This window comes from Littorina saxatilis, linkage group LG8 (genome assembly GCF_037325665.1).
Source record: "Littorina saxatilis isolate snail1 linkage group LG8, US_GU_Lsax_2.0, whole genome shotgun sequence".
In the NCBI taxonomy this organism is placed as follows: domain Eukaryota; kingdom Metazoa; phylum Mollusca; class Gastropoda; order Littorinimorpha; family Littorinidae; genus Littorina; species Littorina saxatilis.
Genome location: NC_090252.1, coordinates 14,340,254 through 14,354,252, shown reverse-complemented (window position 1 = coordinate 14,354,252; position 13,999 = coordinate 14,340,254). Strand labels below are relative to the sequence as shown.

Below are 13,999 nucleotides of genomic sequence, written 5' to 3'. Positions count from 1 at the left end.
ACTCCACATCCGGTTCCACCAAGGGACTGGGTGGCCGAGTGGTAACGCACTTGCGCTCGGAAGCGAGAGGTTGCGTGTTCAATTTTCTCCCCCCTTTCCTAACCTAGATGGTGGGTTCAAGTGCTAGTCTTTCGGATGAGACGAAAAATCGAGGTCCCTTCGTGTACACTACATTGGGGTGTGCACGTTAAAGATCCCACGATTGACAAAAGGGTCTTTCCTGGAAAAATTGTATAGGCATAGATAAAAATGTCCATCAAATACCCGTGGGACTTGGAATAAAGTAAAAAAAAAATTCCATCTCACACGGCATTAAGTCTCAGGAAACATGAATACACGCATGCAGGAAAAAAAAATAATATGGGTAGCGCCGTGTGTATGGCAGCTCGCTTTCCCCGGGGAGAAAGCAGCCCGAATTTCCATGAGGGTAACCTCACTGGACTGTAAATCTTATCCAATCCAATCCAATCCAATCCAATCCAAATGTAATCAAGATGGCTACACAAGCACAAGGGAACGTTCCCGCTGAATTGATCAGAACTCTAACTACAGCGGTTGTCCAGGAACTGGCACTGCAAAGGGTTCGTATTTTAAAGTTTTATGGGGGAACATCTTTTACATCTGGACATGGAGAATGAACGACTGCGAACTAAATTGCTGCTGCTGTACCATCAGTTGAAGTTAGCCACCTGACAAGAAGATGGTCGGAAGCGAAGCGGATGTAGCTTTAGTACGCCGAGACAGATGCTAGTTGTCTGATTGGTCAGTTTGAGAATCAACAGAGCTCTCGTGGATCCACGGAAACACGTGGTAAAAAACAACAAGAGAAATATCGGCTTCGATGCACTGCGCTAAACAATGAATATTGTTTACGGTAAATAATATTTTATTTACGGTATATAATGTATTATTTACCAAATCATGAATTATATAGCGGAAACCTATTATATAGCTATATAAAGCATTATTTAGCGTAATAATACTATTTCAAGGCAAAAACAGTAAATAATAAATTATTTATCTAAATAATATTTTATTTATCTAAATAATATTTTATTTATCTAAATAATATTTTATTTACATACAATATTTTATTTATCCAAATAATATTTTATTTATCTAAATAATATTTTATTTATTTAAACAATATTTTATTTATCTAAATAACACTTTATTTACATATAATATATTGTTTAGAGAAAACGCGTAATTATTTATAAATAATGAGTTATTTACAGACACAATCTATTATTTATGCTAAACAATGCATTGTTTAGTGCTTTGTGCTCTCTTTTTTCTGTATCTGTAAATAATGCATTGTTTAAGTTAAACAATGCATTATTTAGCTAAATAATGCATGATATAGTTAAATAAAGCATTGTTTAGCTAAATAACGCGTTATTTAGCTAAATAATGCGTTATTTAGACATCAAGAGCTAGAAGGGACATTTGCACCATTCGGATTGCCATATCGGTCTGCATGCTTTTATGGTGCATTTGTGTCTTAAAGGTGGTCGTCTACATTTTTGCTTTTTTTCAATAATCTTATAGTTAGATATATTTCGCTAAAAAGTTATGTCAGATGATGAATGAACCATGGGGGAAAAAGTTATAGAAAAAAAAATATATGTAAAAAAAGATTTTATTTTTGGGTAGCGTGACTCACGCTTCCAATATTTTGTTTTCTGTTTGCTGAGAACATGTGCTTTGCCTAAAAATACTCACCAATCAAATTCCTGTCACTATGCTTATAGCCTCGCCCAAACAAGTGCAGCAACAGTTTGACACTGGAGCGCTGTCCACGCTTTTTATTAAACGCACGAAATGCACGGGATTTGAGAGGAGTTTTGCGCTTGGCATTTTCCAAATAAGGATATCCTACTATGAGTACTACGCTGGAATACTACAATGAATTTTCAAACGGCTACACTGGCTTCGTCTTTCCTGATCGAAAGGGGGTGTATTGTTGATAATTGTAGATAATAGACTCTGCATTTTAATGGTCAAATGGCGATTTCGGTATAAAAATGTAGACAAGGACCTTTAAATTGTGAGCTGATGTCAGGTATGTTTGACTGACCAGCAGTGGGCCTGGCTTTTTACCTGCGCCCGCGTCGCAGCAGCGCTGTTCACTAGCTCTTACCGCCTCTGCCCCATCCACCTCCCTTGTTTGTTATAGCTGGCTGCGCTTTTTCATAATTTTGTACCGAAGGATTATGTATACGTTCTGTGAAATGTTGTGTGTACCTTATATGGAAAACGTATTGTTGTTATTGTGTAATAGGGGTGCTAGTTTTGAATTTGTTAAACCCCAAGTGTTCTTAAATAATATGTGATTTTTGTCCCTGTGAAATTAAAAAACTTGCCTTCGGTTTTTGACACCCAAAAGGAACTTCTTGTTACATTAATTTTATGGTTGTGGTTGTGATGGTGTGTGTGTGTGTGTGTGTGTGTGTGTGTGTGTGTGTGTGTGTGTGTGTGTGTGTGTGTGTGTGTATGGGTGTGTGTGTGTGTGTGTGTGTGTGAGTGTGTGCGTGTGTGTGTGGGTGTGAGTTAGTGTGTTGTATCTTTCTATGAGTGCGTGTGTGTGAGCGTGCTTGGTTGCGTAAAAGTACTAGTTTAAGCATTCAAACCCGTGTCATTTCCTTCACATTTTCTGTACCAGTTCAAATTTGGATAATCTATTGGATTAAAGTGTTTGTTTGAAAGGGAACACGTGACCGCCACTCAAATAAGGGTACCCTCAAAATAAAGAAAACAGAAGGGACAGACTAAACATCGACGAAAAATCACAATAGGTAAAACTTTGCAACGTTTACTTACGAAAAGATAGTCAAATCAATGATATATCTAGAACATGTTTTATTTAGAGATAGCTTACGTATTTCGTGTGCTATGCTTTTTCTACTGATGCAGATGTGTCGATGCCACGTGCGGTCAAAACATGAGTTTTTGCATCAATTTTGGGGGTGCTGGAGCGATCACGGAGTAGCGTGGTGGGGAAGTCAGTGGGCCAAGACATGAGAGACTGGAAAGCAAACAGGGAGTCGGTGAGCAGCAGAATGTTCTGTTGTTGGCAGCCTTCTCCTCTGTGGTGCTCAGTGGCAGTGGTGAGGGCGTGTAGGTCTGCTCTGTAGTTAGAGCTCAAGTCACCAGCTGGCGTGGAGAGAGAGAAAGTGGTTCCATCAGGATGACGGATGTAAGCACTGCTGCATCAATTCCTGATATCTTGATATCTGCAGATCCGTCTGTATAGGCCTGCGTCCAAGTGCTGTTGGGATAGCGATCCTTGAGCATCTCCAGTGTAAAAGCTTTCTGGAGTGCTGGTGCCTGTGTTCCCTTTGCTGCCATTCCTGGTATGTTCACTCTGATTTCTGGAAGGGTCTTCCTTGGAGCCCAGACAGTTTGTGTGAGCCTTTCATATTGCCTGGGGTCTTTTTCCAGAATATCTGCATGTACTTTGCTGAGGTCCTTCATTTGATGCTTGAGGCTCTTTCTTTTCAAATGGATCTTGGTGCCTTGCTGAAGTTTTGTATGGAGTGGTTGTGTAGTCAGCCTCTTCAGTTTTTCATTTTGAGAGTAATTGTGTGCCCCCGTCTGGTTTCCAGTAATTGAAGGTCAGCTGATTTCTCCATTTTCTGGATTGGTGTGCTCTTAATGGCTCCCAAAATCACCCCCCCCCATGTTTTGAACTCTGTCAAGCTTTGACTTGTTTGTTTTGGAGGCAGTGTTCCATGTTGTAGAGGCATATTCGACGACTGGTCTTATGGCGCCTGTATACACCTGTCTCAGTATGCCAGAATGTACACCCCATCTGGTTCCAGCCAGTTTCGTCATCAGTGCGAGTTTTCTCATAGCTTTTTGCTTCTGTGGCTTTAATGTGTGGCTTCCACGTCAAGCGTGTGTCTAGGGTTACTCCCAGAAAAGTTGGCGTTTCATCCTGCGGAACGGCTTCGTTCTGCAGTTTTAGGAAGACCTTTTCTTTGGATGTGGAGAGGGAGACGAGTGTGCTGACATTATTGGTTGAGTTGAGCTGGAGTGCCCAATCTTCAGTGCATACTTTGTCAATGGTGTGCTGCGTGCGGTATACAGCTGTTGTTGTGTGTTCCTCGGCACACCATGCATACTGCAAAATAATCTGCATGCAGGGTGTTTGAGACATGCCTTGGCACTGTGGTTGTAATGTCATTCATGTAGACGAGAAAGAGGGTTTGGGAAATGACTCCACCTTGGGGAACGCCCTCTCTTAACCTTACAAGGTTGCTGGCTGCTCCGTCTACCTTCACTCTTGCTGTCCTGTTGAAGCGAAAGTCTTTCAACCACTTGTACATCTTGCCCTGAACACCCACATGTAGAAATGTCAGCTGCAGCCCTTCCTTCCAGACTTTGTCCAAAGCCTTGGACAGATCAAAGAACACTGCCGGCATCTTGTTCTTCTATTAAAAGGCATCTTCAATGTCTAGCTGTGTCAAGAATGCAAATTGACCCTCGGTGCTGTGGTGTTGTCTATAGCCAGTCTGTGTTGATGCGAGTGCAGATCTTGACTCTAGATACCACAACAGCCTTTTGTCAATGACTCTTTCCAGGAGCTTTCCAACACAACTGAGTAGACTGGTTGGTCTGTAGCTTGTCCCGTTTGCCTGTTCCCTTCTTTGGGATTGGTCTTATTTGGGCTTGTTTCTAGCTAAAAGGCGCAATGCCTGTTGACCAACTTTGATTGTAGATGGACAGAAGGAAACATTTTGCTCCTAGACCTAGATGTCTCAGCATTACATGGGTGACCCCGTCAGGGCCTGGAGCCTTCTTCTGTTTCAGCTTTCTCAGTGCATCTTCTGGTTCACGCAGTGTCAGACGCTCTGTCATACAGGGGTCCAGATATGCACTGGTCTTGTTTTGAAGCACAGCTCGCGTTTGGGAGCTGACATATTTTACTGTCTCGTGTGGGCGAGGTTGTGCTTGCTTCCTCAAAAGCTGTGGCCAAAACGTTTGCCGCTGTTTTTTCTGTGACAGCTCCACTGGTGGTTTGAAGCGTGGTTTTGCACCTGTTAGAGTTGTCTTCATTCAGTGACTTAGTCAGTTGCCACAGTTTTGTGCGTGTCGTTTTCCATATTCATGTAGCTAGTCTTCTCTCTCCAGCTAGACTGTGTTTGGTGTAGCTTTGCTTTGTCAAAGTCTGACTTTTGTAGCTGGGAGTGCCTTGCTACATTCTGCTGTGTGGAACTTTTCCCCATTTCATTATCTGGCTTTGCTCAGCTCTTTGTGCAGGTTATCCAAGGTTTCATTCCAGTACGGTTTGTAGTCACGCCGTCTGCCTTTTGGAATTGACTTCTTTGCCGCTTCGAGGACCGCAGAGGTGAAAACGGAGGTTGTTTTGTCTACACTGTGCCTGCTGGTGGTAGCAGACTTGGTGTAGAGGTCATGCAGTCAGCTCACCGAAGAGCTTCCAGTTGGGTTTCCTGTAGTTCCAGCTGGGCGGTAGTTTTCCAGTACTAGGGGTCATCTGCTTAGCGATCGTCAGGATGACTGATCTGTGTTCACTGCCTTCGAGCTGTTCGCTGACCTCTCTCTTGCTGATCTCTTGCTGATCTTCTGCAGATTCTCTGTTGCTATGGCAAGATCAGGTGTGCTGGTTGTATTTCAGCAATGACTGGGTGGATTGGTTTGAAACTTTCAGAATATTTTGACAACATACTAGACGTACTTCGAGGAAACTTGGATTGTTACTGGTATTTGTTCAGATGTTACGCAATCTTCTGGAAACAATTCTAAAACCCACCATAGGATTGTTCACTTGTGTCCAACGAATTCATGACGTTGATTATGATACAGATACTGCCAAAGTTTCATTTGCCTGTAATTACTGATGTAAAGTTGTTAGTCATTCAAACACATAAGAAAAAATGAAACGTTCACGCTGTTTTGCACTGACAGCGGCGTATCTCAAAACATGCAATACTGTCACTCTTGGCTAATCATCGCTGTGGCACAGTATTCATCCTAAAAAAAAGATCAAGAGTGTTTACAGGGCTAGCAAATGTGCGTCAGTGATTATACGCAGATGAAACGTTGGCAGTACCAGTGTCAATCATTTGTCTAAAGACATGCGAAGTAATGATTTTTTGTAGATACAAGTGAACAATCCTATGATGAGGTTTAATTTTTTTTCAGGATCATGGCATAACATCTGAATAAATACTTGCAACAATGCAACATTTTATTCGAAGTACGTCTAGTATTTTGGCAACATATTCAGAAAGTTTCAAAACAATCCTCCCAGTCATTGCTGAAACGCAGCGCTTAATTTGTATCATGATAACCCCCAACATTGACGCAAAAATCCCCGTTCTAGACCGCTCATGCCATCGACACCTGCATCGGTAGGAATAGCATCGCACACAAAGTACAGTCATTCACTGTAATGACAATCGACAACTCAAAGTAATACTTATTGGCTATGGAGTAGTATACTCAAGGTGTATCACCGGAACAGATAACACTCATATTCCAGACATTCACTCCAATGACAACTAGCCCCTGTTACTGACAATCGATAACGCAAAGTAATACCGTACTTGATGGATATGGACAAGTATACTCAGCTCAGTGTATCACCGGGGCAGTCTATACTCACAGGCCACACTGATAGTGTAGGCGGGTCCCGTGGTGTCCGTCACCCAGTCAACGTCACAGCGAAGCTTGTTCCCGTCATGACTCCTGTTGACGGTCATCGTCAGCGGCAGTGAGTCCTGACCATAACTTCCTTCCTTGACCGTTCTGTCCACGTTGTTGATCCGTCTGACCCACACCAGTCGTCCCGCTGGTCTGCCCACACTACCACTGCACGTACAGACCACGTCTGTGTCCTCCGACACGTAGCCCGTCCTGGGGGTGCAGCTGATGTTGGGTGTGGACGGGGAGGCTGGGAGTGGACAGTGTTCGTTATGGGGACACTCTTGGAATGCAATGTTCTTATACATGGATGAGTAAGCGTGGTACATAATAGATAATTGGTATAATTTCCTGTAATATACGAGGTATGATCCAAACAAAATGATCAAATGTGATTTTCGCAGAGACTGTTACACGTATCTGGCCAAAAGTACAGCAGTCATTAGAACTACTCTCCTCCTACATCGATGCAAAGTCACAAGTGCCTGAGCCAATCAGAAGAGGCTTTAAGATGGCCTTATTAGGGGTTTCTTTTAAGGTCTGATTTGACGGCTTTTTTGAGGTCCCGAGTGCAGTTGGAAAAAAGTCTGATTTTCAAAGAGGGTATAACCAGAATCACAAAGGGTGTAATCAGGTCTGAAGAATGTGTGCGGCCAAAAAAATTGATCATTTGGTGTTTTGGGAACGGAGTTACGGCCCTTCTTTTGCGGAAACTGACATTTTCATGAAGGAGAAGGGAAGTCTGGGTTTCGCAGTTTGGTCGCTGATGGCTAAACTCGTGAGTAAGTTTAAGTAAAAAGGTTTTCTGCATAGTAAGTGACAATGACAGTGCTGTTAGTAGACATAACATCGACAGCAACGGGAACTTCGTGGTTGAACAATACAACGAATAGCCCTGTTTCCGCTTTGAAAACCTCGCTTACAAATTTGATGCAGCTCGTCATGTTAGTCTAGACACGCGTTGTTTCTGTGTTTTCTGGCAATAAAGTAGAAGAAAACCAAAGTCTCTTAATCAGTGACTGCCGTAACAACAAATGTGGGTCTGCTGGGTTCACAACGGTTGAGCGGATTGCGTGCAAGAGGACCCTGATGCTCCTTCCGTACCCCTGTCAGCTAATGAGGCACCCATTTTGCGGCGAGCTTTTGAAACGGAAGATCATTGAGTAGAATTCTCGGGACTGGTTCGTATGAAAGTTTAAGTTTTGCACTTTATACTCGCATGTACACTTTTTAATCTCAGTTCTTAAATATTGACACAGCCGCTACATTATTATTGTTTGAAGCGTTCTTCGGAAGTTTTGTTGGCTTGTCAGAGTTATTCCCCTTTTCCCCAGTTTCGCTTTCCGTTTTCTTTTGTCAGATTGTAGAATATGGAACAGCTTTGATTAATGTAACGTTCTTCAGCTTTGTAGCAATTTTCTTTGTATCATCATCCAGCTACAATCTTTCAACAAAGTTAAGATTTTCATGGTGCTTGACAAAAGACCCCGTTTTGAAGCACAACCCCAAAGTGACGTATTTTAAAATATCGTCGTAACCTAATCACGTCATCTCTTCCAGGTATGCCAGTTAATTGGTTGGCCTTTAAATAATATATTACTTTTTATGATGAGTGGCCTGAAACTTGTATAATCGCGGTTTGATCATTTTGTTTGGATCATACCTCGTATTTTCCTTATGTCAGCAATGTCCCTCCCCCCCACCCACCTTATGTCCATGACAGGAATTATTCAGCTTGAGGGAAACTATGGAATACCTGTATGCGCATGACGTTTTTGACGATTGACTAACCGTGTGTGTGTGTGTGTGTGTGTGTGTGTGTGTGTGTGTGTGTGTGTGTGTGTGTGTGTGTGTGTGTGTGTGTGTGTACTCACCAATGACAACACTGCTGTCTGTTTTCTCGGTAGCTCCAGGGTAGACCTGCACCCTGTATGTATAGGTACCCGTGATGTCCGGCAGACTGTCAGTGAAGTCACAGGTCCCTGACTTGTCCTCGTGCTCAGTGTTGGGTTCCGGGAACAAAAGTTTGTTCGTAACCTCAGTGTACTGTCCGTTCTGTCACAGAGATGACAAGCTGTAATGTAATTCAATCAAGTTGGCGTTTCAATGAAACAGATTATGTGATTGGTCAGAAAACAATACCGTTCATCAATTGTCGATGATAACTACTTACAAAAGCCAATGATCACCTGTCGGTGAGGCGCATTGATACAACCTGAACTAGTCTCGATTAGCTTTGAGGGTCATTTTACAAGAAAGAAATGTACAAGGGCTACGAAATACCGAGACCATAAGTTATGCGAAGTGATGACGTCGAATACTTGACCTAAGTTGATGTATGAATTCTTCAGGATTAGGTCAGTCAATTCCAAAGATCGCTTTTGGAATGAAAATAAATTGTTTAGAGCCTGCTGTCCAGAAACCCGTCAAAAAAGTAGGGATAATGTATGTAAAAGAAAAACAAAGAGAAGCAGAGTGATAAGATAGGAATACGGAATCACATTTCTTGGGACTTGACCCTTGCATGTAAGTGCACTGAAAGTAGTATGTGAACAGAACAGAACTAACTCTGGTCTGTTTGCAACCGCATGAAAGCAAGAAAGAGATCGTGGTCAGATTGAATTACAATAACATTGACAGGCTTCCATTTGAAAATTCTCGGTCTTCGTCGTGGATTGACGCCCTTCCAAAGCCTAATTGAAGCCCTACGTCGCTTCGCTCCATCGGGCTTCAATTTGCTTTGGTCGGGTCACAGCCGGAAGGTATCGTTCACTGGACAACCACTATCATAATAAGACTACAAGGTATGTCACTCAGCTTCGAGTCTTGCTCAACTTACTTCAGAAAAAAAATATGCAAAACATTAAGTAGAAGTGCAACGCCAAGGCACTGCATACCCCCCGTCGGAAGGACAAATCCGCTTTCTCTCTCTCTCTCTCTCTCTCTCTCTCTCTCTCTCTCTCTCTCTCTCTCTCTCTCTCTCTCTCTCTCTCTCTCTCTCTCTCTCTTTCTCTCTCTCTCTCTCTCTCTCTCTCTCTCTCTCTCTCTCTCCACACACGAACATACACACACACACACACACACACACAAACACACACACAAAAACACACACACACACATACACAAACAAACAAACAAACACACACACAAGCGCGCACTCACAAACACACTCACACACACACACACACACACACACACACACACACACACACACAAGCACACACACACCCACACACACAAGCACACACACACACACACACACGCACACACACACAAACACACACTTATTCACACACGCTCACACGTACTCACTCACACGCACTCACTCACAGAAACTTAATACACACAAAACACACACTCATGCGCACATATAATCAGACTGACGGACACACACACCTTTACAAACAAACACACTCATATGCAAACAGACACCTTTACACACAAACTCATGAACACACTCACGCACATGCACATACACGGCACAGCCAATTTCTCTCTTTCTTACACACACACACGCACACACACACACACACATCGCGCGAGAGAGAAAGACCGCAAAGATGGGATGACGTCATGATGCATGACGTCAAAGCCTTTCGAGGTCATCCTCTTACGCAAGCTTTATCCATAGACTTGGAAACTATGGAATTTCTACCCGGCCAAAGCGGCCATGGTTGGCGTTTGCTCCAAAACTGGCGGAAGCCATTTTACCCGCCGTCGTCAAAAGTTCGTGAGTTCCGATCTTCGCGAGTTTGCTGCAGTGGTGACGTCACATCCGGTCACGCTCACCACTTTCCAATTTCGGTCCAGATCTACGCGAAGTTCTTCGTGCGCGTTCGTCTGTTTTTTGAAACATAGATGCCCCCTTTTGATACCAAGTTATCGCCCCTATCAGTTTCCAACTGTAAACAACATGGCTGAAGCATCGACGAAGATTGAAGGTACGTCCATTTTAATCGTGTAATACCTGTTTTGACCAAGTTAGATTGATGTTTGATGATTGATTTTCTCTCTCATACCCTTACAAGTTACAGGATGAAATCGATCATGTTTAGTTAGTTCTGGTTCTAATTCTGGACTGGAAAAGTTGCAGGGGCCAATTTTGGCCATCGTCACAGCTGTGAGTGGGGCAGCGCTCCCTATCAATAAAAACCTAGCTATCTATTTTAAAACATGGTTAACATGGGGTTCTAGGGGGGAAGTTTAGAACACTCCCGATTTGCCAATCGCCGTGGAGAAGGCGTTGGCAGTTCTCAGGTATGTTGTGGTGTCATTGAGACTTGCAATTTTAATTTCCAGATCCTTGGCGGAAGACGGGTTTGTTAAGATTTTAGCTCATATGCACTGTGCAGTATTACATTTAGCGCTCTGAACTTTGCACATAGATTTATAGATTAGGTATTGGTCAAGGGGTAGTCACTTAGGGTCAAAAGGAGGGTATTTGTTTAGTGGTCAAGGGTTAGTCACTTAGGGTCAGAAGGAGGGTATTTGTTTAGTGGTCAAGGGTTAGTCACTTAGGGTCAGAAGGTGGGTGGTGCCTGCATACCCATCCCCACCGACACACTTGTTTTTGTGTGTGTATTTTACATGGTAATGGATTTCATTGTTAAAACTAAAAATGGTCACTCCTTAGAATAAGTCACCCTGAAGTTTTAAGTTCAAAGGTTTAGTTTGTCTTTCTAAATGTTAGAGGGATAAAAAAAAGGGTCAGTGCCTGAACGTTATAATCATTTAGAGGGTCACCTAAAATCAGCCCTGATTGGTCAGCTAGTGATATGGTGCACTAAAATGGTAATAGAGTATGAAGACAAAACTCGCCCCAAGTCTCCGTGACCAGACACATCTGTACTCCCCTTTGGACGAGAAGACCCGTGTGATCGGCACCGTGCCGCTCACTGTCCACCCATTGCCTGTGTCGGGTTTGCTCAAGTTGACCGTCAGGTCTCCCAACACTGCATTCACTGTAACACACACACACACATACACACACACACACACACACACACATGCATGTATTTACACACACACACGCACACACACATACACACACACATATACACACATTTACCCATTCACAAACACACACACAGACACACATACAAACACACACACACACACAAACACACCCATATTAACACAGACAAACACACACACAAACATACACATATTCACACACACACAGTTTGTGATTTCAATGCGACTCGCTGTATCTGCAATAGCACGTTATTGTGTACCTCTAAAACTTTAATTCAACACACACACACACACACACACACACACACACACACACACACACACACACACACACACACACACGCACGCACACACACACGTACACACACGTACACACACACACACACATACACACATACATACACATACACACACACACACACACACGCACCCACACACACACACACACAGACACAGACACAGACACACACAAACACACACTCACACACGCACGCACACACACACACACACACACACTAACACTAACACTAACACTAACACCAACCTGTAATTGTCAGAGAACACTGTGACTGTGCCGAGTTACATCTTAACAGGGTGCCAGCGTAACGTCTTGCTGTCGCTGTGGAAGAGAGACCCAGGCGACTGGAGGTTACAGACAACCATGTCAGCGTGAAGAAACCTGACGGAATGCCTGAGCTCACTGTGCACGTGGATTCACCGCAATCACCGATTTCTGGGAGAGTATTGCCGGTACCAGGTAGACTATAACTCCATTGGACGGTGTTAGTGTAGTCAGCGCACGTGAGATAACTCGCAGTGTTCTCCACGACTTCAACTTCATTGTTACACTCCTCGATTAGTATACCTGCACAGTAATAAGGCCTTTGAGCGTTTTTGTTGCAACTCGGTGTACGTGTGTGTGTGTGTTTGTGTGTGTGTATGTGTATGTGTGTGTGTGTGTGTGTGTGTGTGTGTGTGTGTGTGTTCGAAACAGAGGGAGGGATGGCCGATTTGTCCTGTGCTGGGAGTATGTAGTGCCGGGTGAAGTGGACGACTGTACCGAAGGCATTGCACTTCTACTTAATTTATTGTTGAGGAAACTTGTTTCTTAAAAAACAATGAAAACACCTGACACAATCACAAAGTAATCTTTTATCTGTGAGTATGCGTGAACTTGCTATCCTGTTCCAACCAAACTCTCTGCGGTATTAAATGTGCAAATATATTCCCGTCACGACAAAGGTAGGCTACAATGGGAAACGTTGGGCACAGTTTGTATTTCTATAGCGCTTTACACTTTAGACTTGTATTTCTAGTAGCCTACTTCAATCGTGTCCGTATAGCATTTCGGTGCAGTCGAACAAGCAAGTAGACGTGTTTTTATTTGAAAGGCGGGCACTCTGCGAACTTTACGACACCTCTTACCTGCGTGCACCCAAATGCTTGAAATGTTTAGATGAACAACTAGAGCTGGAGAGAGAGGAAATAAGCTGGCAGGGAAATGGAAAGATAGACAAACAGACGGAAAGGCAGACGGACAGACAGACACACGCACGCACGCACGCACACACACACCCCCCACACACACACGCAGATAGTCACACACACACGCAGAGAGCATACATACCGATACGATATTAATTCAGAAAATGAGGCCAACTTACCTTCACAATCTCGAACCAAATAGGTCTGAAGATCTACAAACAACCAAACGGCTGTCAGAAACATGTTGCGTGCCCTCAGTATTGCAGGCCTACAATAAGCCTTATTTTTTTTTAACCGTTGTAACACATACAAGCCGTGTGTTATATATTACACGGCTTCACCAGTGAGCACAGGTATTAGCTGGGAAATACTTCCTGCTTGCGACACTTGTCGTTTGGAGCTTGTGTTTCTTGACCTTGTTACGTTATGCGTGTGTCAATTAAAGGTTTTTAAATAGACCATGAATCCAGACAAATGTCGTGGTTTGTGCGTGTGTGTGTGTGTGTGTGTGTGTGTGTGTGTGTGTGTATGTGTGTGTGTGTGTGTGTGTACCATAAGGCAACCATCCACACGTGGATGGCAACCTAAACTCTGGATGGCAACCTAATTGTGTGGATGGTCGCTTCATTTAACACCGTTAAATTGACTTTTTTGACGGAAAGAATGCCATAACAATGTTCAAAATGACATTCTTTCCGTCCTCTATAGGCGACGAAATAGGTCAAATTTTGTGCATTTTTTAGTGCAAAATTCTTCGATGCCGGAGCGAGTACTGCACCCAGTGCTGTTGTAGTGCAAGTGCACTAGAAAGGCACTCCACCCAGTGCCGCCTCTTAGGTAACCATCCACACTTTAGGTACGTGTGTGTGCG

General features: G+C 43.4%; 1 protein-coding gene and 1 long non-coding RNA gene across 2 annotated transcripts in view; both read right to left on the bottom strand.

Moving 5' to 3' along the window:
• LOC138972188 (serine-rich adhesin for platelets-like) overlaps positions 1–11,640 on the bottom strand; it is a 45,237-nt gene extending 33,597 nt beyond the window's left edge. The window contains exons 1-3 of the mRNA XM_070344932.1: positions 11,488–11,640; positions 8,544–8,724; positions 6,632–6,919 (exon numbers count right to left, since the gene is read on the bottom strand). Coding sequence (XP_070201033.1) covers positions 6,632–6,728 — 97 coding nt within the window. The 5' untranslated portion in view covers positions 6,729–6,919; positions 8,544–8,724; positions 11,488–11,640. The remainder of the gene's footprint in view (positions 1–6,631; positions 6,920–8,543; positions 8,725–11,487) is intronic.
• LOC138972882 (uncharacterized) overlaps positions 1–13,999 on the bottom strand; it is a 189,318-nt gene that overhangs the window by 44,054 nt on the left and 131,265 nt on the right. The gene's annotated exons all lie outside the window — the stretch shown is intronic.